Source organism: Trachurus japonicus, chromosome 15, assembly GCF_045865225.1.
Source record: "Trachurus japonicus isolate A0001 chromosome 15, Traja_1.0".
Taxonomy (NCBI): Eukaryota; Metazoa; Chordata; class Actinopteri; order Carangiformes; family Carangidae; genus Trachurus; species Trachurus japonicus.
In genome coordinates this window covers 9,319,866-9,347,111 of record NC_140921.1, presented here as the reverse complement: position 1 = coordinate 9,347,111, position 27,246 = coordinate 9,319,866, and the positions used below count along the sequence as shown (strand labels likewise).

The 27,246-nt window shown below is 43.8% G+C and overlaps 1 protein-coding gene across 2 annotated transcripts; it reads left to right on the top strand.

Moving 5' to 3' along the window:
- Positions 1 to 27,020, top strand: LOC146973189 (sprouty-related, EVH1 domain-containing protein 2-like). Of its 2 annotated transcripts, none has more exons than XM_085799453.1 (6): positions 1 to 688; positions 13,459 to 13,651; positions 13,742 to 13,910; positions 15,451 to 15,515; positions 21,697 to 21,855; positions 22,913 to 27,020. In XM_085799453.1, exons 1-6 carry the CDS (start codon positions 663 to 665, stop codon positions 23,702 to 23,704), a joined length of 1,404 nt encoding a protein of 467 aa, XP_085655579.1. In that variant the 5' UTR covers positions 1 to 662; the 3' UTR covers positions 23,705 to 27,020. The 2 variants fall into 2 exon arrangements, with proteins under 2 accessions (XP_085655579.1, XP_085655580.1); XM_085799454.1 differs by having other exon boundaries at positions 3 to 688; positions 22,916 to 27,020.
- The last annotated feature ends 226 nt before the right edge of the window (positions 27,021 to 27,246 follow it).

Here is a 27,246-nt window from a genome sequence, read left to right as displayed (position 1 = left end):
TCCTCCCTCCCTCCCCCGGCGTCGTTGGAGCTGCTCGCCTGCCTGCAATCCAACATGGAGTAGAGAGAGATGGGGCTCTAGCGGGGCCACCCCTCGGTAACAACAGCGACGACGCGCTTTTTTACGCACAACTGGAACCGGAGTCGTCGGTGAAAACATGCGCCTTAGGACTTAAAATCGGAGTGTGTTGCCTTGTGTGTCCGTGGTGTGTGCGTGCCTGCGTGCGTGCGGTGTGTGTGTGTGTGTGTGTGTGTTTGGGCAAGGGGGTAGCGAGAGAGAGAGAGAGAAGAGCTGGATTCTGGCTCTAAATTGTCCGTATAGGCTACGTTACCTTTACTGAAAGGCGATGAGGCTGTTAAAGTTATAGCGAAAGGGGGGTGTTTTTTTTTTTGCATTTTGCGATCCAGCAGGAGAAACTGGGTGGCTCCGCCGCTGGTGGGGGGGAAAAGGAGAAAGAAAGAAAAAGAAGAAAGAAAGAGAGAGGGAGAGAAGGGGGGAAAGTGAGGAAAAAGAAGACGGTCGAAGGCGAACCAAAGAGCCGACACTCCGCACAAAGGCGCAGGGGGGATTTATGCGGAATTGGAGACGGAATCGGAGGCGAAAGAATGACGAGCGAAAAGTATGCAACCGCCGTGGTACCATACCTGAGGTGAAACGAGAAAATGATAGAAGAAACACACCCAAACGAGTAAGTACTGAGCCTTAAAGACCTCTCTATCCCCCTCTCTCTCCCTTTTTCCGCTTCTGCCAGTGCCTACAAGTTGCATATGACTGGGGCAACTTGGAGGAATGTGCAGCCTGAAAACTACCACCACCACCTTCTCCCCCCTCCTCCTCTCGTACAAAGCTGGTTTTCATGAATGTTGTTTTTTTTTTAATGCTTTTTATTTTTATGCTTGATAACTCGATGGGATTTAATGCTGCTCGTGAAGCAATGCATTGACAGTGCTCGTGGAAGAGAGGTAGAGATAGAGAGGAGAGGGGGGGTTTCTAAGGGCCCCCACCTTGGTGTTAGAAGAGGACTAGTCTTGAGAAGGCAAGAGAGAAAGAAGAGGAGGAGGAGGAGGAGGGGAATAAGCGTGGGTGGATCGGAAACATTTTCTGAAAGGATCTGAAGCGAGGGAGCAGGCCCTGTTGCAGTGTAACTTAGAAACTCAAACACGCCCCGAAGTTACACCTTTTATAAATACACAAACAGCAGCAGCGAGTCCACACACATACAGCTACACCTCTTGTTTGTGCGTTGTTCGGTTTGAAAAAGGGGGGAAAAAGACCCGACGGCGTTTAGCTACAGAGAGAGAGGCAATTTCATTTCGCCTCGTTATTTGGCCACATCTGTGTGTTTGCTTCCAACCGAAGGGGGAAGTCTCACAGGATATGAGATATCCGATATGCCTCATCCGCCATCTCTTTCTCAATCGCCCTCATTTGCATAGCCTGCCGCGCTCCATTCATAAAAAAAAAATACCGATTGTAAACGACGGCTTGCCCTGGAAAAAAAAAACACACACACACGGGTCTGTTTTTCTCCGTGAGAGTCGAGCCTGGTGAACTCGTTTTCTGAGTCTGACAGACCGGGGAGGACTCGTCGCTGTTGCGTCTTGCGAAATGTGGCTAATATCGAGCCGTAGCCGAGGCCCACCGACCTGTTTACACGGCACCGACACACACACACACACACACAGGCCTGACAGGGATTCAAGCTTTTTAAAATTAGCTGCACCGAGTGGGAACTGTAGATTATTCTGAGTTTCATTAAATGCCGGCCGGGCTGCAGGCAGGCAGGCAGGTCCAGCGCTTATAGCCGCGTTGCTGTTGTTAAAACAAACACGAACAGACCACCACAGCTTTAAAACACTGATCGTTGTTTTGTTTTTCAGTGAAGATAGCTATGCAGGCGAGTTTGCCAAAAATCGATCCCTTTAAGGCTCAAATGGAAATGTGCAGACACGGAAACATGCGTGCCAGAGCTATATACACGACTAGATCTTCTTCTTTTTTTAATAACTTCATTAACTTATACACACAACTTGTCTGTCAGACTGCACGGAGAGGGGGGGGCTGTGCTCGGTAGGAATGCCTGCCTTGCAGGTCTCTGTCGGCGGGGGTGGAAGGGCGAAGGGCACCGGAGGGGATGTTTGCGCTGCGGTGGCGTGACGCCGGCTCATTCATAAAAGCCCTCTAACCTTCAGCGCGTCCCCATTCATGCCTGCTGGCCGTAACTCGGCTCTCCACAAAGCCAGCAGCGTAGACACAGTGTCCGTGTGTCTGTCCCCGCGGTCCCACAGACAGGAGGAAGGGACCACAAGCTAACCTGGCTCCAGCATGACAGCCACTAGCTGCTATAGAGACAACTGACCTTATGTGTAATTCTTTATTTCCATTGAGACCATATGACAACTAAGAAAATGAAAAGACAGACAAAGAATGAGAGGAAGTAGGCATACATTGTACAGTACTTAACCATAGCTATTACCATTTGTCATTAAAAATACTTTTCATATAGCGTACTAAATATACTCTACCCATAGGCTACATCTAAATACAGCACATAAGCTATGAGACAGCATTTACTTTAGAAAGGGTCGAGCTAATTCACGCTTTTCTCTCTTGTAGCCTACTTTCGTGAAGCAGTGTAAACATCTGCTATAGGCACCACTGTGTCATTATGAGCTCATTGTAAGTCACATATTTGTTAATTTAAAACAAAAAACGTGTGTGTGTGTGTGTGTTAAGGCCTAACCCCTGGATTTTTAAGTAGGCTATCTTCCATTTCCGGCTAATAAATCGTTTGAATGGTGATGACGTAGAGTTGTTATCTGGCACGTAACGAACGTGCAGATTGGACCACGCCCACGACGGGTTAAAAAGCAGAACTAAAAAGTGTCTATTTTCATTAGTGAGATAAGCACTGTTTATCCATAAGAAGAAATTATTGGCTGTAAAGTCGATGGTAAACAAATAATTTACTTAAAGCCTACTTTTTTGGTGTGGCCAAATTATATGTGGTGACCCACAAAACACATGCTGGCAAAGAAAACATCTTCCACACCACCACTTTGTCAGCTTATACCTTGTGTGTCATGGTAAAGGAGGATTTTCTAAAACCTGGCTACCCTACCTAAGTTTGTTAAAACTTCATTTAAATCATACAGATAAATACTAATCTCTACAAATTAACTTTAATCATAGTTAACATATATAACTCTTTAATATAGTCATGTGTCACCGGCCTATCGGCTTCTGTCTTATATGTTCTCGCTAGGCTAGAAGACTGGGATGTTTCTTATGAGAGTATTTTGAGGCTTTTTTAAATATTTGTGTTTTAAAATATTCCTGTAATAATTTACCCAAACAACTCTATGACACAGTGTTTGTATCCTATTTTGTTGCAGTGACGGGCAGTGGTCAGTTTATTTAGTGTAATGGAGTGTAACAAGTTTTTGGTGCTACCATGTTGTTGCACCGTACAAACGTCTTTATTGTCAAATTACTGGACGGAAATAAGCAGTGTGCACTAGTATCTGTAAGTTTGTCTGTTGTGGTCTTTCTTATCAGTAGCCTAATAAAAGACTCTTATGGGCATTAAGGCCGCGTCAGGAAACAAAAGACACACCTTCGTATCTTTTGTGCCATGTTATACCTACTGTAAGGTGCAGCAGTGTGACTTTTTTAGTCAGGTTATGTAGCCTGTTTCACAAGTTGGATATTATTTACCTACAGGAAGCTATGTGATCACAGACACGCACACATAACATAACGTATGTCTTTTTCCTTCTTTCTTTCTTTCTTTTTTGGACTGCATGTCGTACACTAAACCACAATGTTTAGTTTACAAGAGCAAAGGGCGAAGAGGCACATCCTCTGAGCTAAGGATCATGTCCTCAGTTTCGGAGGATGTGCCTCTTTGCCCCCGTCCTTCTGAGGACGTTTATTACCTTTTATAGAAGCACACCATCTCTCTTGCACGCACACACACGTACACACACACACACACACACCCTGCAGAGTGGAAGCACGAGCAGGGGGTGGGTTGGGGGGGGGGGTGTATTGATCCGGTGTGTGGTGCTGCAGGGTCAGCATGTGCACAGTCAGTATCAGACAGGAGATGCCCGGTGACATTCAGCTAAGGTCAACGTAGCAACGAAATATAATCCATCCCACGAACAAAAAGCGCTCATCAACTGGCACACACAGCAGCAGCGAGGAGTTAGCAGGTCTGCATGTTCCCTCAGCAGGACCGCTCTGTTCCTCACACGTATAATTTTCTACGTTAGCAGCATTTTGATAATGAGACTATAATAATCCTGACAGGTGTGGAATTTCGGCTCCAGCTCGGCCTGAACAATGCACGACCGGCAGAATAACTTGTAGAAAAGAGTCGTTAAACACTTTGTTAAAGAAGTACTCCTCCCTTTAGATGGCTACCTCTGACACTTGTACTGTATGTATAACTATTTAATATTTATTTGTTTATTTGGATCCTCATTAGCTGTTAGGAATGCAACAGCTACTCTTCCTTGGGTCTATGTTAGAAACATGCATATCCAAATTGCAATAATATTTTACATGAATACACTTAGTTTTGGTAACATAACATGTTACCAAATACATTGAGATGAAAAGTTCATTAAACAAAACCAGCAAAAACAGGTCAAATATTTTAGTTTTTACCCAAGAATAACCTTTTTAGCTATTTTTTTTAAAAACTTGTTGGTTGAGTTATGACATATGGCAACTTAGTCCACTCAGAAATAACTTGGTGGATATTGAAAGTAGGTCTTACTAACTTATTTTTTTCAACCCCCCTGAACTGACCTGGTTTCTTATTTTGCTGAAGTGATTTCCTGCATTTCCCACAATGCAACCATCCAGGTTTCTGCTTGTGTTGCATTAATCTACTATATGGACCTTAATAGCCCTTATTGCAATAGAAGCTAAACCTTTTTTATTTTTTCTGAGTGATGTGCGGTGAGGGACTGCACTGCTATTTCCTGTTGTTGTTTGGTCTGCTGCTGACAGGTTATCTACTGCCAGGCTCTATTTGTGACGAGCTAACTTGTGTGTGTTAGGTGTGCTGTCTGTGCATGTTACTGTAAAAACAAAACCTAAATGTGCTAAACCACAAGAGAGTGGGGGAACAGAGACTGAGGGAGTGGGTTGTGGGGGGTGGGGGCTCATTTAGCAACGTCACCTCTGCTTTATACCACCATTTAGGCGCCAAGTGATCATATAATTTAGAAAAAACTGAAGGTAAAGGAAACAAAACGACACAAAAAGAGCAAAAAAATATGGCAAGTAAGTATTTAGGTGGACTCGCCATCATAATAATAACAATAACAAAGAGTCTATTAGAGTGGATGCATCTGGATAAAGTCCAAGTCTGCGTATATATGTGGAACCACAGATAATTATCATGACACATGGTGTTAGTAACAGACATATCACACAAACGCACACAAACAAATAGAATATGGACACACACACACACTCCATGTCCACAAATGAACTTCCTTTGCAGACCCTTGGCATTTTTTTTCTCCGTTTCTCTCTGTACTCCCCCTACACACACACACACACACAGACACACACACTCACACGCATCATGTGGAACAGATCCTTGTTCACAGTGTTTCCTGTGTTTTACAGAGCTCATCACTGGTTGCTATCCGGAGCCTTTATATAATGGCCTGAGCTGTTTATATCTGGAGACCAAACAATGGCCCCGGATTGTTTGCCTGTTTTTTTACTAATCTCTGCTCATCAGCTGACTGGATGACCAAGATTATAATAGCTTGAGTTTTCATTCACTTCACTCAGTGTGTTTCTGCCCTTGTCACGCACAAGTATACAACAACAACAGTCCGACTGGGCCGGTTACTGAAGACTCGGGATTCTCTGCAGCTCTTCAGTAAATGAACTCTGTGAACTTTTCACTTCTTCGCCAGCGAGTTCAGAGTCTATAGGTGGTTTTGACAGCGTGTGTGCGCTACCTGGATGAATTGTACAGTATAATCAAGGTGTGCATAATGCATATATGTGCTTATGTAAACTAATACTACTGTTCTGCTCTGTTGATTCAGGTTATTATCCTTTAAAGGCCGGCCTGTGGCTTCTGTAGTTGAGCTCTACATCTGATATGTGTTTGAAAACTAAACCATATTTTTTCCTGTAGCCTAAAGATATTATTTATTTATCTATTCATGCACCTATAGTCTACTCTTCAGTCTCAATCCTCCTCTGTCCTGGTCACTCAGCGTCACATCTTCGTTGAGCTCACCTGCACTTAAAAAGTTAAGTCCGGCCCCCACCCCACGATCAAACCCGACTGGCAGCGTTTAATTAGACTTAAAAGGGCGTCTTTGCAAGTTAATCTTTTCATCTTTTTAAAATTAACCAACAACACATAATAGGGAAAGACTACAGGCTATTTAAAGCCAACCAAAAATAGCAGCAGGAAGCGTTGCAGCCCGTCATGTGTAGTGGTAAATATATCAGCATATTTAGACAAGGGAAGCCCTAACAGAACAGACTTCCTAGTGTTCATTATGCAAATCGTTTTAAGTCGGTCCGGTGCCCCCGGGAGCTGGACGATGGTCCACCCAATAACAAGATAAACCTGTGACACCTGACAGTTTATGTAAACGAAGTCTATCTGATCAAACGTACTGAGGTCCATGTTGTTGTTGCTGCAGAGGGTATTAATTAAAAATCCTCCCTGGTCACTTACATTTGACCCCAAGGGTGGGCGGTAAGTCTAACACAGTATAAGAGGATATGAGGCATTATAGAGGGGGTCCAGGTCGCCTTCTCACTTTCCTGTAAGAGGGTTAGAACCAATCAGCTTATTTTCAGTTCAGTTTCCACCTCAATGGAGACGGAGCGGCTGCAGAGGCACCTCCAGAGACGACGGCCTCCTCTGGGGACGACCGTTGTTTCTGTAACATATCACAACATCCCGGTGTCTTTACCCATCCAGGCTGCACAGTGTGTTTGCTCTGTGTGTGTGAGAGACAGGCTCTTTTCATCCACTTTAAAAACCATTAACTGCAACAACACACTCCTGAAGAGATGATTAATAATCATGAAGAGGCCTGAGCTCCCTCTGTTGTGATTGGTCAGTTGGCCATGGGATGTTATCCATCAATCGCTCCTCTCTCTTTCTCTCGACATTATCGGCGACCTAACCTCTCTTTCATGTCAACTGACACACCCGCAGTCACTCACTAACCACAGCAGCCCTGGAGTCTTGTGCTGCCCGAACATGTGAGCGCTTCATATAACTACAGCTGATTGACAGAAAGCCGATCAAACTCACCCTCGGGAGCCTCCAATGTCAATAGTTGTGAATGAACTCGCTTCACCCCACCTCTCCGGCTCTCTCTCTCTCTTGTTCTCTGTCACACACATTTGAAATCACTTGGATTTCCAATTTACTTATGGAAATCCGCTCATTTCTTGTGGTTGGTTTTACATACAAAGTTTGACTTATTAAACTTTCCCACACTTTCCCCTTTTCTTTGTTCTCCCTGTTCCTCATTAAAAACCAGAAGTGTATTGACATACCAATGCAAAACTCAACGGAACTGCATTTTTTGCATTGTACATAATAATTATTACTTTTCTTGTCACGGTATACGTCAATACGCTGCGTATCTACTGTCTAAAACTCATATATGTAGGCATTTGTTTATCAGACGGAAACAAAAGTTTAAAAAACGACGATCTTAAGTCTGTTTTGAATAATTTAGTGAATTACGTCAATGGGTAAAGGTCAAAAGTTGACCAGGATCCAAAGCTTTACGCACGGTTGCTCAGTCTGAACAATATTAAAAAAAAAAAAACCCTGATGTTAGTGAATTAATGATGAAGTGAAACTGAGAAAATGAGCTGGAGGCGACATCTGGTTGATACTTTGAACTAACGAGCTAAAAACAAATGAACTGTTTGAATGTGACGTTACAGTATCAAAAGGTGTCGTCGTGGCATCAAACCTACAAAACAACACTGAAACAGTCATTCAGTGTGTGTGTGAAGCACCTTTCAGTCACTTCCTGATCACCGCAGACAGAGCATACATGTTCTGTGTGTGTGTGTGGAGCTCCGGGGGAGAGGCAGGACAGAGTATGTGTGCGTGTCATTGTGTGTGTGTGTGTGTGTGTGTGGTTCTGTTGATCAGGCAGAGGTGCGGTCATTCCTTATCAGAGGAAGTATAGCCGCCCTTATCACACATGGCTGGGCTGCCCTCAGTGACCCTTTTATCTGTCACACATGAGCTGGATTCCAGACCTGATAACCGGGGCCGCTTCCCAGCCGCCTTTACTGTTTTATTGCAAAAATTGTGACACACACACACACACATGGAGAGACCACGTCAGGTATTTTCAGCATCCGGCTAATCCGTTCATAGTCTTCACTTCCCCCCCTCCCACCTCTTCCCAAAAACAAAAAAGTGTATTTAAACGACTTTTCATTTCAGCTACAGTTTTGTGGTGTTTTTTAATGGTAAATATAGACAGAATATCAATGTTGACATGGCTCACAGGCAAACAAAATTAACAGATGGAACTTAAGAGTTCATTGACGGCGCACTAATGTGGCTTGGCACGGACTCCACAGGTGTGTACTCCACCCCACAGCTCATTTCCTGATTATGATACAGACTTGTTTGCAAGGTGTGCGTGTGAAAAAAAAAAAAAAAAGTCAGAATGAGTAGCAATTATATAACAGCAATGATTGTATGAAGCACAGGAGATAATGAGATAAGCGGAGGAAAAAACATTAGACCTCATCAGATGACTAATCTTGGCTAACACGGCCTCTGTACGGTGGCTTTTTGTATTGATTTCACATTAGAGCTACGATAAACAAAACAGATATTTCCTCTTTGTCAAACTTTTATTAAATAGGCTAAGGACAAAGTTTTTGTGCCATAAAACAAAATGGTCACGACTTCTTATTGTCTGTCAGGTCAGAAGGTGGTGGAGACCAAAACAGAGCAACAAGGAAAGTGAATATTAGCCAAGAATTTACCAAAATTAAGATGCTGAAGTATCCCTGTTATGTTTCTTGCTTTTTGTTCTTGTATTTAATGGCTCCTATTTAAAGGGATAGTTCAGCATTTTGGCAAATCCAACAACTCCAAAACGCTCTCATGGACAAGTTGTGACCTGCACATTCACCACACTATGAGATAATAACAGAACGTTACAAGACAGAGTTGTTTTCGAGGCAAATGCAGAGACTGCTTGCTGAAAAAATAATTTGCCTCTTAAACAACTCTGTCTTGTAACGTTCTGTTATTTATCTCATAGCGTGGTGAATGTGCAGGTCACAACTTGTCCACCAGAGCGTTTTGGAGTTGTTGGATTGTGTATTTGATGAGTTTGATGAGGGAAACCAAGAAATCCCATTAGCCTCCGTAGCGTAGCTCTGAGCAGCTCACGGCTCTGCTCCGCTGTTCTAAAAATAGCTTGCACCGACAATTAAAGGTAACAAACCTACTGCTAAAACTATAGAGATTATGGCAATGGGCCAATTTGCCAAAACGTTGAACTATCCCTTTGAATCTGGAGGACTAAATCTGAAAACTGACCACCAACAGGTGATTGCATGTTGTTGGATGTGCAAAGTGTTTGGCTGGTTCAATGCCAGCGTACTTCCTTCCTTTTGAGCAGGAGAAGCCCGACACACCCCGCACTTTGACCTGCTTGTTCAGGAACAACTCATATTAGATTAAAAGAGGATGTGATACATGAATTACTTGCTCTTTCCTTATCAGTGCGGTGTCAGATTCCCTCCTAACTCTATTCAAAAGTGAGTCATCGCTCAACTTTTCACGCAACGCCTTTACATCCTAATCCCACCTAAAAGGGATTTTAAAACATGTTCGCAGCTTTAAACATGACACATGGCACTTTTTCTTCTTTTGGGGGTCAAATATCAGGCAAACCATAATGTTTGGATAAAGGTGTGTGTCTGTGTATGTGGAATATAAATAGATCATAAACCACCTTTACTTGAAAGAAGGCGTCACGGTCCCCTTTTCAGCAGCGGTACCTCGTGCAGCATTCGTGTGGCCAGAATTAGATTCACAGCTCCCAAATGTACTGTATGTGTGTGTGTCTGTGTGTATTTATGCCAGAATGTGTGGTCACTCCCCAGTGTATTAAAGTAGCACGTTGCTGCTGGTTGTGGCCGTCTGTGTGTTCCAGCCACAGATTATAGGGCCTGTCGGCAGACGGGGCTCTAAACACGGGTCACAAGACAGACCAAAATGTGACAAGTTCATCTCAGAGAGAGCTGATAGCTGGTATCGTGTGTCTTAAAGCACATGTGCTTATATAGTACAGAATTTGGTGTTATTTCTGTATGTGAGTGGCCTGGATGTGCGGTTTCGTTCGTGGGGAATGTGTCGTACGTACATGTGTGTGAGCCACGTTGAAACGCTCCGGTGCTTTAATATAAAAGCTGTGAGTGTAGATTTCCAGAAGGTAACATTTTCCAGAGTTTCAGAAATTATATCACGGGTGGGATTTGACACTTTAATTAAAGGTTTCTGGATTTTGTCACCCTCTGTAGGTTGAAGCTAACACCTGAGTGTCTATTATGAATATTTCTTTTGTTTGGCCTTTTTAGCAAACTCGCTTTACCCCAATCTGACATCAAATATCACAAAAGGTTTGCAAAAGATGATATTATATATATTAGGGCTGTCAAAGTTAACACAGTTAAAACTCATCAATACAAATTCCTTTTTTGAATCGGATGCCAGAGATGAATCATCTGTGCTAACATTTACCACTCGGGTGGCGCCGTCATGTCATTATTTGAGCATAATATAATAAAATACATATTATAAAGTTACATTTGCATCAAACAAGCACATTCATCCATTTTCAAACATGTGAAAATACCATTTTAAGATGCATTTTGACCAAATACCATAGGTGCGATTAATCATAATAACTATGGACACTAATATGATTAATAGCAGCTATATGTATATACATGGTTTACAAGTTTGTCTCAACCTGTGAAAATGGTGTATGTGCAATTGTAAAAACACACCCAGAGAAATGTCACATCACGACGTTAAACAACAATTTCAGCCGCACTAAAATGTGCCACTCTATAACGCTGCTGATGTTTCTATTTTTGATTTCTATTATTTCCTTTTGTCGCTATTCAGGTTTCCCCACGTGGTTTTTAAGTCGAGCCTGAATGACTATTTATTTACCTCCTCTCATTGTGGTTTGGCACAACGACGACGGAAACGTATCTGCCCATGAACCACTGTAACAACATCTGTACTGTTCTACTGATTGTTTTTGGGGCAACGTCAAATTTTATAATCTCCTCCTTTTTAATCGCATTTTTCGTTATCGTCGTTTGTTACAGCAGCTTCTGGCCGACGTGTCTGTGATATACTGACTCGACAAAGAAAAACCTTTAATATGTGAATGGAAAAGTCTCATTTAATGGAGTGGGTTCAGCAGGGGATCATTTATTTTAAGTGTGTGTGTCTGTCTGTGTGTGTGTTTTACACGGCAGCACAGATCTTGTGGGTGAAGCTGTGGTCGTTTTCCTGTACGAGCTGTTTGTCTGCAGTCACTCACTCAGTCAGTCTGTCATTCAGTCAGTTTTATGAATGTGTGTGGGTGGGAGCCGGTGAACCAGTTTTGCCACCTGTGTGTATGTGCGTGTGTGTGTGTGTGTGTGTGTGTGTGTGTGTGTGTGTGTGTGTGTGTGTGTGAGTGTGTGTACGTACATCAAATCCCTAGGACTGTCTGTAAGCTAATTATATAACAACACCTCTCTCATTCACTCCCACTCTGCCTCCCTCCCTCCCTCCTTCTCTCTCTATGTTTCTCTTTCCCTCTTCATCCCACACACACACACACACACACACACACACACACACACACACACACACACGCACACACACAGATACATCCTGTTATTGTGAGATCATTCATGCGGCTTGTGACTGCTCACCGTGTGCCTGTGAGGATGGCGGCTGTCTGTCATTCTGATGCCTGAGAACGTCTTGTGTTTTGCCGCCACTGTATTGTCTGATGTGACGACTCTGTCGACTGCAGAGGGAGGAGTTTTTGTCATGTATTGTTTTGCTGCGCTCCACAGACTAAACTGTATCAGTATTATCTGTCTGCGTGTCTCCGATCTGCAGTCGCATGTGCGTTTAACTGCTGTGTATGTGTGTGTGTTTGGTGTGTGTGTGTGTATGATTTATAATTAGAGCAGCCAGACTGATGCTGGACTTTTTTAAGGCTGGTGCTGACATTGATATATGAGAGTTTATAACGACATGTCGTCTGATGTTAATTCTCTTTACAGAGCCCATAATGTAAATAAATAGATTACATAAATGGGTTGCACAGTTTTACAGTTGGGAAAATCACCCCGATGGACAAACTACACATGATGGTGACACTGTTTATCGCAGTGACATTATGCCAATATATCAATATCCTGTAACTAAAAGCAGCAGATTATTGTTTGGGATGCACAATGTGTAAAAGAAACATCATATATCGTGATGATATGGGTCAATATTATGTTTACGATTTCAGTGTGCAGGTCATTTTTGCTTCATTTTAACTTCAAAAAATATAAAATTGATGATTGGATTTGTGTTTGGTCCCTTTATGTCTTGAGATATTTATCTGTTGGCCAGGAAGTCTCCGTAGCAACACAACACTTACAGTGCTGACAACATTTTAACCTTTTTTTATTTAAAAAAAATTCAACCTCTTTTGATTTGCTCTTGCGATTTAAACGTACGAATCGTGCAGCCCTATTTCCTGTGATCAGAAAAAGAGGTCGTAATGATTTAAATCCTCACATTTGACAAGTTCACATGCAGCACAGAGTTACATTGAAGTGTGTGTGCTTCAGTGCAAGTGTGTGTGTTTGTGCTGACTTGTCCCGGTGCGACACCTCCCACCTCGGCACACCGAGGACCAGGCAGAGTCGTGACTCGAGACGCCCTCAGACCTTCTGCCGTGTGTGAATGCAGCTCTATAATAAAACTGCTGTGACATTAACAAACACTTTGAAACTGAGCACAAGTTTGAGTTCATGGGATTTGTCCGTTTTTGACCGGCCGAGGCCACGGTGACACTGTCCCAGCTGCATAGGGAGGAGTTTTTGTGTGTTTCGAGTGCTGTTTATGAACTCAAAGTGTTTTTTCTATTTCTTTTTTTTTTTGTATTTTGCCTCCTTTTGATGTGCTTTGTGTATTTTACCACATTTTCTGCATTAAATTTGTGGCCCAACCTCAGATAAATTGGAGAAAACAGCTGGAGAGATGTTTGTATGTGCAAATTCAAGGTATCAACACCGAGAATTAACTCCGGCAGATTTTCAATATGTGCTGTTTGCATTGCAGTCGTCATTAACGACCCCTCCCTCCTCTCTGTGTTTCTGTCTCTGCAGTGACAGCTACATCGTTCGTGTGAAAGCGGTGGTGATGACGCGGGACGACTCGAGCGGCGGCTGGCTGGCCCAGGACGGGGGAGCTCTGACCCGGGTGGGCGTGTGCCGCCTCCTGCCGCCGGAGCTGGCCCCCGTCCCGGCCGCCAGCAGCTCCCAGTTCCTCATCCGTGGTGAGCGGCTACGGGACAAACAGGTAAAAACACACACACACAGAAAAGGATGTGAAAAGTAATTTATAAGACGAGACGAGATGGACAGCGTCTACCCCATTGTGACGAAACAGGTGATCCTGGACTGTCCGCTGCGGAAGGATCTGGTCTACACCATAGCAACGCCCACGTTTCATCATTGGAAGGTGGAGGACAGGAAGTGCGGCCTGTCCTTCCAGAGTCCGGCCGACGCCAGAGCTTTCGACAGAGGGGTACGGAAAGCCATCGAGGACCTGGCTGAAGGTGAGGCAGCGTAGCGTAGCGTAGCTCTGCACGGACACGGTGTCGCGTTAGAGACTCGTCAGAGGATAACGAGGTCCCAGCTGACCACATGCAGTCGACCTCGAGGTTAAGACGGTGTCATGTCATGAGGTCCAAGCTGTGACTAAAAGCCCCGTGCGTGTCTTTTCAAACGTCCTATTCATGCTAAAGGAGCTGCACATACAGAGCGGAGAGGGTTAAAGTGTTATGTTATGTTATGTAGACAACGCAATACATATAATAAAAGACGATGAAAGCTAAAAGTTCACATTAAATAACATAACATTCATAAAAATACAAATTTCCAAAAGGATAGAAAGACACATCTGTACCAGTGTCAGCAGCACAGTGACTGGTATCTGTGACAGTGCTGTGTTTTATGTTAGTCAAACTGGAAAAGATAACGTACATTATTAAACGGAAACATCATGTTTTTGATGACATCTGGAGACCTTTTATAAGACATGATGTTAATGTTGGTAACTTGCTTCAGCATGAGGAGGCTCTGAGGGAGTAGAATGTGTGATATAATGTCCTGAGAAACGCCCTTGAAATATATCATATAACTGTTATCGGTATTTGTCTATTTTTTATTTATTTATTTAATTATTATTTTCGTATTTTTGTCTTCCATTTTGCTTCATCTTATTTTTATAGTTTTAATATTTTACTTATTTAGCGAGGGGAAGAGGGGAAGGGAGGGAGAATAGGGAGAAAAGGTTTGCTCTGTTTCTTGCATGTAAGAATGTCTTGTTTGATTTGCTGTAACTTGCAAACAAAAACTAACTTAAAAAAAAAAAAAAGAAAGGCCAGCACTCTCAAAATTTCCTTTTGGTGGCGAGGTACAAACGTTTCCACCGCAATAGTCTTCCTCAGTGTACAAAGAACCAGGAAATGCTTGACATTTAAATACTGTCAGCTAATAATCACTTCCACTTTCCAAAATTAAACTTTTCATTACATTTTCATTTCATACTTCATTAAAGGACATTTTGAGAGTGCTGGCCTTTCTACTCTGTTTATGGTTTTTCAAGCCGTGCACCCATCGGCTGCTTTAACCTGTGATCGTGCTTGCTGTCTGATCCCTTTTCATGTTAGTCAAACTTAAAAAGAGTTTGTTCTTTGTGGCGTCGAGTCTACATACTGTAAGACATAAATCTATACTCTTAACACAGCTTTAAGAGTATCAACATGTGCATAAAAGTTTATTAGGTGCAGCAGATGCAAATACAAACAGCTCTGAAGGTTTGGGTTGCAGCTTGATTTTTTTAAGAGCACAACCCGAATTTGTGAACTTTGAAGTGAAAAGCTCCTCGAGAGATGATGAGAGCCTGAGATTGCAAAGATGCATGAAGCAGTAATTTCCACTTTGAACTGAAATGAGGTTTATCTCACCTTTTTACTGCAGCGTCACTGTGACTTCTGCTAATTTGCCCACAAATGTCTCTCTCTCTCTCTCTCTCTCTCTGCGACACAGGGGCACTAACATCATGTTCTTCTTTTTTTTTCCCCCTCCACACAGGCTCCACAACCTCATCTACAGCACTCCAGAACGAGGGCGAGCTGGGCGATGACGACGTCTTCACCGTAAGTTCCTTAAAGTTCATCCTGTATCATAATTACGGCCAAAATGAGGCACCGGGGGTTAGAACGGCAGCAGCAGCAGCAGCAGCAGCAGCAGCTTCAAACGGGAACACGTCTGAGGAAACAGTGACAAAGTGGTTCATTTTCAGACTAATGGTTTTTCTCATTCGTGTCCAGAAGAAGAATCAGTGAAGTTATGTCACAGGGAACTGGAAATCTGTTGATGGCGATAATTAGCTTTTCCTCAGTTTTCTTTGATGCTGTTGAACTCAAGTATAAAACAACTCTGTGCTTTCCCGGAGGAGGCGAAAAAAAGCATGACTGGATGTCTCCAGGATGTCACTCCTGTGCGTCAGAGGACATGAGCATAGAGCTCAACTCTCCTCAGTTTCCTTAGATTGGGATTTTTCTTTTTTTTTTTTTGAGTCCCGAGCCGCAGCGGGCAGCAGCATCAGGATGTTGTTTCAAGGTTGATGGCATTTCTGCTTTGTTGGGAAATCAGACCTAGAAACAGTGGAGACGAGGCCGGTGGAACAGATCAATAGGTGTGACGGCTTTTTAAGAAACAAAACGCTGCAAGATGTTTGTGATAATAACTCTGAGCGGCGGTGGAGGGAAACGCTCCTCGTCGTCACATGACGTTGCTTTCAAGTAAAAACTGGAATCTGATGCAGAGGGCTGCGGCAAAACAATGTGGAGTTGACACACAGAGAGAGGGAGAAAAAGCTGAACGTGGCTCAACTTTTGCAGCAACACAACGCGACGTCATCTGGCACATTCCTGCAAGATTAGAGTAGTTCTGCTGTTTACCTTGCAATTGTAGTGAGGAAAGATAAAACTGTTGCACGCTGCGATATTATTCCAGAGTTGTAAAATCCTCTGTGTGTGCGTGTGTGTGTGTGTGTGTGTGTGTGAGTATTATCAAGTGTGGGAGGTGTTTTAGTGTCTTAGTTTAAACGCATTAATAAATGGCTCCGGCTCGACTTCCTGGATCAGATTTCATGTCGACCCGGTACAACTTCACCAACCAACCAATCAACACGCCCCCACCAGTACAGTCAGCTTCCCTGCTGCCGCCGCCACCGCCACCGCCGCTGAGTGTTGACTGTTGCACTTTGTAGTCGGACTCTGACTCGGTTTATAGCAGCAGCAGCAGCAGCAGCTTCAATCTGCAGCGTTGAAACGGACGTTCGAGGAATCACGTCTAAAAATCCCACTAGAGTCCAGAAACATCTCTAAACTGACTTTGTTTCATCCATCAAGCAAGAGAAGTATTTCAGCTCAGGACTTCTGCTTCTCCCCCCTCCTCCCTCCTCTTCCTCCCTCCCTGTCGCACATACCTGCTGCAGGACGTGAAGCGTGTGTGTGTTGTTTGTGTGTCAGGGCCTCTCCACCTTAAGTTAGCATGGAGGACCCCCTCCCCCAGCCCTGAAACCTGACACCAGGGACAGCAGGCAAGGTCACAAGGTCACTTCCTGTATTCCACCACCTCCCTCTCTCCTGATGACCCCCTCCTCCTCCTCCTCCCTCCTCTCCCCTTTCCCTCTCTCTCTCTCTGTCTCTCTCCTCCTCCCCCACCACCTCCCTCCCTCCCTCCCAGTTGAAAAAGAGAGCAGACACCAAACTAGCAGCAAGCAGCTGTTTCCCAGCTTAGTGCAGGGCCGGTGATTTACGAGAGGAAGTGCCTCGTGGTTCATCTTTGACTTGAGCTGTCTGTAAGGGCCAAGACTAATAGGTGCTCTGCTGGGAGTGTACAGCCACCACAGAGACGCATACAAACACATGAGGAGGGGTGGAGGAGGAGGGGGGAGGAGAGGAGAGGAGGTGGGGGGAGAGGCTACAGCGCTGTCAGTGGGCGGAGCGATCCCTGAAATGGAGCATCAGGTTTTCAGGAAAGTTAGAAGGTTTTCAGTGCAACCAATGCAACTCAGTGTTTCTGTGTTGTTTCTTAAAACAGCAGCACACACGACACGTTAGTCTTCATGTTTCTATTTTATCCAACTTGGAAGTGTTTTACATCTTTTAGCTTAATTTTTTATTCAGTATATCATCCCGACAGCACCAAGCACCAATTAAAACAGAGAGAAAGATTTTTTTTTCCTGTTTCATCTCTGCTCTTTTCAAAACTGAGCACTTGAATGCACCTTAAAGACTACACTGCAAAAACTCAAAATCTTTCCAAGAATATTTGTCTTATTTCTTGTCAAAACTAAACTCTTTCTACTTAAAATAAGACTCATCACCTAAAAATTAACTTGTTTTTAGATCATTTTCACTTTGTTTCAAACCAATTTTGATTGAAATAAGTAGAAAAATCTGCCAGTTTTTGTGTGCTTGTAATAAGAAAGAAAAACTTGCTCCACTATCAGATTTTTCTACTTATTTCAAGTGAAAATATGCTTGAAAGAACTAAAAAGGGTCTAAAACCAAGCTACTTTTTAAGCTGATGAGTCTTATTTTAAGGATAATTAGATTTGTTTGGACTAGAAATGACATTTTGACTAGAAATAAGACAAGTATCAAAAAGATTTTGAGTTTTTGCAGTGTAATAAAGCAAACAGCCAGCAGCTCTGCCCTTACATTGTGTACCTGCATGAGAGTATTATAGTCTGTATTTGTTATCAAATTATATGATTAGTTAAGTTCATCATGCCTCTGTGTTGCAACAGTTTCACATAGAGTCCAATGGGAAGATGTTGCATTAGCCTTTTGCGAGCTAATAGGGTGTAGTCGCCTAGAAATCTTAAACTTTGACCCCCGTATATGATGTAACCTGGACTGGACCTGCTCAGTATCACAGTATAGTGTGATGTCTGATCAGAAAATCTCCCGATCTGCTTCAGATTTTGAGATTTTTCATTTTGTCTGCGTGTCTTTGTCCATCCATCGGTCACAGTTTCTCCTCTGTGGAGTGTTTTTGAGTCGTTTCACATCCGTCTGAGCACAGAGGATGTCAGATGAAACCCAACAGTCGACCCACTACGATGGTTAAATAACCATGTGATGCATTTGTGATGTCTTTATTACGACCAGGCTGCGTTAATGACCTTTTCCTAAAGTTGGCGATGGCAGTGGAGTTTTCGTGGCGGGGCAGTCGTAGACAGAGGGAAATGCTGCAGTAGATTTACGGCCGTTGGGGGCGGGGGGTTGAGGGGGGATAGAAGAGGGGAGCTAGGATGGACATACTTCCCTAAATTATTCCTCGTTCGCCAAACCTAAACTTAACCCAACCCTTCCTCTGTCCCTCCCTCCCTCCCTTCAGCACGTCTCCTTTCTCTCTGCCTCTATTTTGGCTCATTCACAACAGGGGGAGTGAAAGCTATTGAGGCAATTCTGGGCTCATCCCAGGAGAGCGAGACGGGCCCCGTTGAAGGATGAATCCTCCCGAGCTTTGAGTCAGGACATGTTTTGTGTCAGAAAATAACTTGAAATGCCCTCTGTCCAGCCTTGGGCCAAAATATATAGAGAGGATGTCCCGAAATATAAACTCTCCCCCTCAACTACTCCTCTCTGTCTCCGAGTCGGCTCCTCCTGCGCTGTTCGAGCTCAGCAGCAGCAGCAGCAGCAGCAGCAGAAAGTCTGGTCTGTGTTTTGAATTAGTTGCAGCCGTGGAGGCCAGAGAGAGAGAGTCGGGACTGGGTTTAAACCGTATCAGCTCCTCCTCCCCCGGTAATGTCTTCTCCAGGGGGGCGGGGCCAGGAGCGGAGGCAGCATTTTATGTTATTTTTGGCCGGCTGCTCTGAGGGCTTTGTAAGAAAGCTGGGGGAAATTCTCAGCATGGTGGTTTCCATGTGGGGAGCAGGATATAATAGGGATCGCTTCAGCAGACAGACAGACAGACAGAGAGACAGACAGAGAGACAGACACAAGATCTGGGTCATATAACTCTGGCAAATAATTCATAGTATTGGTTTTAGACCCGTTGTTGCAGTGCCATATATCGGCACATGTGGTGAATAGTTTGTCAGGACTTCCAGGGGAGACGTGACACCTGACAATGACCCGTGTTTACACTGCAAGAAATATAGTTCTACTAGGACCGACTGCAGTTTGGACTCATGTAGAGCAGCTCCGGAAAAGTGAAGAAACACTCGAGGATGGTTTGAAAATACAAAATTCAGAGCTTCACATCCAACCCATTGATGCATTTTTGCAAGCGTTTGGATTCATGGTACCCAGAAGATGAACCCTGACAACCGCAGCGCCACCATGAGGCTGATGTCTCACATTATGTTTGATGGATTTGCACAAAACTTGGCTCAAACATTCGTGTTCCCCCGAGGATGTGATTTCTACATAAGACGAATCAGTCCACCATTAATAACCAACCTGTTGCAGCTGAGCTTCAGCCTTTGTTTTTTTTTTATCTGGAGAGATTTGAGTAGCTGGAGTTGAACTTCTCATCTGTTTTATGCTTGTCAGGAGGAATTGTTTTTGTTTAGTTTTTTTTTTCTCCCTTTTTCCTCGTGAAATGAAATCACATCAGCACAGACAAAAGGGGAGCACAGAAGTCTCTGAGCTGCTGCGAGCTGCTGGCAAAGGATGACCACGGACAATCCAGCCAACTTTTCTTTTGGCAGACGAACTTGTTGACCATTGATACAAGTTTCTACGACTCCGTTGACTCGACATATGGTTCGCAAAGCAAGATTAAACAAATGCAGAGGGGAGAACTTTTCTTTTTTTAATGCAACAAGTCATAACAACAAAAGCAAGAAAGACATTAAGAGCACAGCAGAACAGAGCGTTTGGAAGTTTGGTTTCCCCTCACAAAAGCACCTGCAGCTTTTTTCCTGTGGTGCAAACTCACACACACACACACACACACACTTGACAAAGATGACACGACAAGACAGCAGAAGTCCCGACCTGCCAATCAGCTGGCACGCTGCGATACCCCCACTGTGGCTGACCCCCAGCGTGCCTGTCTGAAATCTGTCTGTGTGAGAGCGCTACGCAGCAGCGGCCCCGACCGTCTAGTGTCTGGCCAAGGTTTGAGTTGGAGTGGAGCCCTGACAGCCTTTAACGGAAGGGGGACAGGATACTGTTCACACACACACACACACACACACACACATAGAGGGAAAGGTGCAATGTGTCGAAAGTGAGATTGAAGGAAGGAGGACAGGTTGCTGGGGGAGGACGGAGAATGAAGAGGAGGGGGCGAAGAAGAAGAAAGAGGCCAAAAAAAAGTCGATCCTGCAAAAACTTTGTGTTTTCAGACGACTGGTTTCCTCATAAAAAAGCAGCGGCACCAACTTTATGTGAAGCGTGAAACATCTTTTAACCTGTCAAAACTTATTGTCTGTGTCTCCCCCAAGACTGAAGTGGAGTCACAAGGTGAAGATGTCATTTACTCTAAGGTTATTAGTTCAAGTGAAACAAAAAATTGTGTGTCTTTATCAAACAAAAACACAAAATATTCGTTATTCGGCTTCTCCAATTACTTATTTAATTTTTTATGTCATTGGAGAGTCGATATTTTTTGTTTTTCTGGCCAAAGTCCTTTGTAATTTTCTGCCTGGTCGTTTAATTTTTTGTCACAATTTTCAAAATTAGAAGAAGTTGACTTCACGGAGGTTGTAATGTTCAGTTTTTGCTGTCGAAACAGTTGTCGATTCGACTCTTTGAGCATTTGCGATGCGGGGTTTGTTGACTTTTATTTTGAAAGGCTGAGTTCTGTGTTCCTAATATTTTGTCCCCCCTCCTCTGGGTGAGGACACGCCAGATATCGGTGGTGATTCAGATGAGCTTCATTACACAACACAACAAAACAATAACTACTTGACTGATTTGATAACCAGCTCCTCCAGATGTCAGCTGCACTGACATCACTCCACACTTGTGTCACCATGGCAACCCTATTAAGTGGAAAAACGTTATAAATACATGGGATCAACATATTGTCTTCGCTTTAGTAAATGTTTTACTTCTGGTTTGTCTCTTCGTTATGCGACTGTTGAAACTTAAACACAATGATCCAAATGTGGATCCTAGCGACATTTTCTTTTTTAAAACAGAGCCTCGCCGCTTCCTGTTTTCCCGATCGGAGGCGCACTGATGCTTCCTGTTTTTGTTTGTCCAATCATGGCGTCCTCCTCTCGCACTAATTATTTGTGTTTTTTGTATCCAATCGGAGACCAGCTCTCAGCCCCGCATCCTGTGTTTGTTGTTGTCCCCTCAGAACACCACAGACAGCTCATCCAACTCCTCCCAGAAGCTGGAGAGCTCGCTGCAGCCGCTCGAGTCCTCGCCCCTTCCGCAGAGGCACAAGTGTGTGATGGGACATCGCCACGACCTCCACGACCCCTACCGGCTCTCAGACCACTACTTCTTGGACCAGGTGAGAGGAGACACAACTGTACGAGGGGGGTTTCCAAAATGATTCTGCAACCGATATAGACTTTTTTTGAATTTTTTTTTAATGTTTCCCCTCAACAAACAGTTTTTAAGTTTGTTCAACAAGTGTCTTTATTAGTTTTCAGAGAAAATAATCACACTACAACAAATAATACAGGTGCAAAACAGAACTATCACAATAAGGCTCATCTTCAATAAGGTAAACATGACAGGGCTGTAGAATACGATATCTGGCTCAGTCCAAAACATAAATCATCCTCAAGTGTCACCGGTGGTCCAAAAGTTGCCTTGGTTATCCCAACAAAAAAAGCACTTCAAATAAAATAAAACAAAAACAAACAGACAAACATACTAAATACATAACAATACTTGTTTGTTGATGGCTGACACTTTCCTCCAATGTTTTCTTCGCCTCTAAGAACTCCGTAAAAGACATACGACTGTTTATTAATTCCACACATGCGAAATTTGGTTGTTACAGTAGCATTTGTAACATACAAGGTATAAAAAAAAAAAGTTGAATAATATGCAGATATACATACATAGAGATAACGTTTATATGTTATTATGTTTATTCTTTTTATTTAGTCTTTTTATGAGTATTTATTAAAATGCTGCTATGATGATAGGGACTGCTCTCAAAGGAAGTCTCGTTGTATTTTTTTTTTTTTTTTTTTTTAACCTTTATTTAACCAGGCAAGCAAATTAAGAACAAAATTCTTATTTTCAAGTGCAGCCTGAGGGGGAAGGGAGAGGGGAGTGATGTATGTAGTGGAGTATGGAGATGTGCAATGACAATAAAAGCATCTAATCTAATCTAATAGAAACTAACTATGCAAGACAAATATATAGTTATGTACCAAAATGGTTCAGGAAAAGTTCTCCACATATTGTCAAAGATTTAACGTAAAAGTGAGTTTTCCCATTGCCAGAGAGTCTGACAGTCGGACACTAACTCTTGGTTTGGTCCTGATTTGGCTGTGATGTGTTTAACTTGTAACATGCAAACAGTGTTTAAGTTTAATTGTGTTTTTCCTCAGCAGCCGTTGTCTCGGCTTCCCCGCCACGTCACTTTCCAGGAGGACGAGGAAATCGTCCGCATCAACCCCCGGGAGCGCAGCTGGGAGCGAACCACGGAGCATCACCATGGACGCCAGCCGGACCGGCCCTGGCTCCGGGGCTACGAGGACTACCGCCACGCCACGGTGCGGGACAAGTTCATCCAGATGGACGACTCCGAGTCCTACGTGCACTTCGCCAAGACGGAGGCGCAGAAGCACGACTACACGTACCCGCTGCAGCCGGCGCTGTCGCCCTCAGACTCTGACCCCGCCCTCGGACCCTTGACCAATAAGGGCGGCGGCTCGTACCGCCACGGCTTCTCGTCCGTGGTCTCCACCCAGCCCCGCTCCTTCCTCCCGAGCTCCTCTCCGTCCACCAACGGCGGGAAGGGACGGAAGGAGGACGGGCTGGAGCGCGCGCAGTGCGAGCACTGCGGCGAGGCCTTTTACGTGTCCGACAACCGGAGAGGCCGGTGCCAGGACGCGCCGGACCCTGTGCGGGCGTGCGTCCGGCGGGTCAGCTGCATGTGGCTGGCAGACACGATGCTCTACCACTGCATGTCCGACCCGGAGGGGGACTACTCGGACCCCTGCTCCTGCGACGGGGGCGAGGGCGGCGGGGGCGGCGGCCGGCTCGGCACACGCTGGTTAGCTCTGCTCGGCTTGTCTCTGGTGGCGCCGTGCCTCTGCCTCTACCCGCCGCTCCACGCCTGCCACCGGGCGGGGCTGGCGTGCGGCTGCTGCGGAGGCCGACACAAGCCCCTGAGCTGAGCCGAGCCGCCACCGCCGTTGCAGTCGCGCTTGGAAAAAAACCTCTCAGAGGAAACGATTAAAAGACTAAAACAAACCCAACGCAAGCACAGGGAAAGGGAAGGATGGGGAAGTACAGAGAGGACAAGTGGTCATGGCTGCTCGCTCTCCTGCCTCGGTTCCTCTGGGTTTCTCTACAAATTCCAGACACTGAAATAAGCCAAAAAAAAAAAAAAACACACACACACACACACAGAAACAAAAAAAACAGTTGGTGCATTTTCTGAACGGCCTGGGAAGATAAGCTCCCCCTTACGGCAGACAGTTCTCTCACCTCTTCACATGGCCATTTCATGCTCTGTTTCTAGTGAGAGAGCACTCTTTTTCAGGGGGCCTTTTTTTTTATAGCTGACCTATATGTCATGTATCACATATGCAGGTACTTTATACTTTGTACACTGACTCGGCGTCAAAGAACTTGAATTGTTTCTTTGTTCTGTTTCTCTCTCTTTTTTTTTTCTTTCTTTCTCTCTTTCTCTCTCTCTCTCTCTCTCCTTTTGATGTACGCGCGGCCATTTTGTTTATTCCAATATCAGGCCCGCTCAGCTCAACTCCAGCTACAAGAGAAATCAGACACTACACCTCTCTGTGTGTGCGCATGTTTGTATGTGTGTGTGTGTGTGAGTGTGTGTGTGAGAGTGTGTGTGTGTGTGTGTGGACGGTGTATGTGCATGCTTACAATGTGCGCCGAGGCCTTTTTGTTGTCTGTACTGCAGCTTATAGTAAAGCTCATGTATATAGTCTACATAGCTCTCCACCAACATCAACATCTTCTTTGTTCACTGAAACAAAAAACGTGGTACTCATCTTAATCTAATCTAATATCCCAAAGATTCGTGTTTTTATCCTATTTATTTTCTCACTGAATTGATCTACCAGCATATAAAAAAAAGGGTGCTGGGTTTGTGATTCACCCGCCGAAAACGAGACGGTGCCTCAAAGTCATGCTACACAACGCTCTGGCGCCCGTCTCCCTGCTCCTTTCACGTTATTTCAAACAGTGCCTAAACTTACCACCTGAACCAGGAACCCCAGTAGTGTTTTTTTTTTTTTTTATCCATACATTTTACTTACACATACACGGTTAGTGAGGTGAGATCTGAAGGCTCTGATTTCCTCATTCTCAGCCAGTCACACCGAGGACTTGAAGGGTCGTCCTTAGAAAAGCCGTTAAAAAAAAACTGGTGCCTGTTATGCCTTAAAAACTTCACCCTTCTCTGAAGATGTCTGCTATAATGAGTATGAAAAACAAAGGAAAAAAAAGAGCGTGAGCGCCATTACGGCTCCAAGCAATCAGCCTCACCATCTACTCCTAGACACTTGGTTTAAGCTATTTTTCTATGATGAAAAAGGAACTCTTTAAAATGGTTCAACTTCTCATCAATGGGACAGTTCACCTGCGATGTACAATCAGCTCCCCCTCCTCCCGAAGCCCAGCAGCTCTCCAGCAGAGCTCACCAGTCACATGTGCAACAGTGCGGAAAGCAAATATAACTTTTTATAAAAATGATGCAGCTGTAGTTTAAAACCATCACAATCTTTACCTGTACTTTTTTTTATTGTTACTGCTATATTTGGCCAAAAACATCCCTATAAACCTTTCAATGCAGTGATTTTTATTTCTCATTTATATATATTTTTATATTTCGACAGCACTCGTGTCTGTGCATTAAATACAGAAGCAGACCTAGAGCCCAGGAGATGGGTGTCAGGCCGGCTTAGCTTTGCATAAACACTGTAAACTGTAGGGAACTGCTAGTCTGGCTCGGTCCACCGTAGCTTCTATGTCTTGACTGAAAACAGCTGATGGTCATTGATTGGTTTTGTTTTATTGTTGTTGTTTTTTTGCCCTTATGGAGCTAGGCTAATGGTTTCCAGACTTTAAGCTCAGTTAAATGAAGTTAAGCTAAACTAAACTAAGCTAAGATAATCAGGGCTCGTTTTATTGTAAATGGGAGATAAATATTAGTGATAATTTGCTGAACCAATAGTAAAGGCCTACATGTGACTGGTGTGCACTGTTCTTCTCAAGTCCTAGAGCTTTTTCTTTTTTCTTTTTTTTCCTCCATTGCCTGATTTAGCATTGTCATCATCGTCACCGTCGTCGTCCTCCTCCTGGCTAACATCAGATGGATGTTTGACAACAGCGCAAATGAAAGAAGCTGTTCATTCAGGATTTTACTGGATGATGTTGATGTGAAAAATCAGGCATTGGAGGCAAAAAAAAACAAACAATCCCCCTCCCAAAAAAAAAAAAAAAGCTTATCCTTGCCCCCTCACACCTGACAGCACAACACTACACTGACAGCCGCTCGGGTGCTTTAACAACGCTTCATCTATAAGCCTGGTTGATGGCAGCGTCGGGGATGTGACCATGAACACAATAAGCTTTCTGGAAAAGGAAAAAATAAATAAATATAAAAGCAGGACATCAGCAGAGTCCCTTTGGAAAAGAACGGGAGTCCAAAAAACAGCTGAAATCCTGGAGACAAACATCCATCCCTGATTGTTTTGCCAAGGAAATGTCACTTACTGTAGTTGAAATACAGAATGCCTGAGGATGTCCTTTTTCCTTCCCTGGTTGTGTCTGTTTCATACATCCTGTCCTGTGTACCAGTTTGTATGTCCTTGGTGTGTGTGTGTGTGTACGTGTGTGTTTGTGCGAGTGTGTTTATGCCACATCCCTTTCCCCTCTCCTGCTCCTTGATCCAAAGCTACTGGGATCAGCTGAATATGCTATCGGACACTATAACACCTCGCCAGTATATAATCAGATCCTTTGATTATGTGATGCATCAGGGACAGGGCCAATCAGATTGGAAAGTGTGTGTGTATGTGTATGTGTGTGTGCGCGTCTAATCGTCTCATCTGGTGTTTGAGTGTGTCTTCACATGTCAGAGCCATTTACAAGTGCCTGAACGCATCCTCTTTATCTCCTTGTCTTTAAATTGAAAAAAAAGAAGAAAAAAATTAAAGAAACGACTCCCTGTAATGAATTAGACCCATTTTTTTACGCTTAGTATTTTTACCTCTGTAAAAAAAAAAGAGAGCAAAAATTATATTATATATATCAAGTGTATGTTGTACATTTTTATTTCTATTTTGTTTTTTTTAAAATAACTGTTTCTAACATGTACGATGGATGTAGCTCTTGCTTTTCGAGAAGGAACAGGAAGTACTTTGTAGATACTGAAGGGTGGCCAGGTCTGTGAGAAAACTAAAGTGAAATGTGTGTCTTACCTTCCGCCTCCAATAAAATGAGAGAAAACAGTGAAACTACACGCGAGTCTGGTTATTTCCTCATAAAATATCTACTGTAAAACAAGAAAGGCCCAAACTAAAGCTCATTAAAGGGAGGTTTTGTATGTTTTCTTTGCTGCTTGAAATGCTTCCAAGACAAGAGAGCAGAGCTACGTCGTCAGGGCAACAGTGAGTTGCTCAGTTGCTATCGGAAACAGGCTGGGGCTAGCAGATTAGCATGCTAACTTCAGTAGAAGAAAACA

Bases quoted from the DNA above. Each gene is read 5' to 3' on its own strand.
- LOC146973189 (XM_085799453.1), top strand. From the start codon at position 663: ATGATAGAAGAAACACACCCAAACGA. The intron at 13,652-13,741 runs GTAAAAACACAC...GTGACGAAACAG, and splicing joins AGCGGCTACGGGACAAACAG to GTGATCCTGGACTGTCCGCT. The intron at 15,516-21,696 runs GTAAGTTCCTTA...TTGTCCCCTCAG, and splicing joins GCGATGACGACGTCTTCACC to AACACCACAGACAGCTCATC.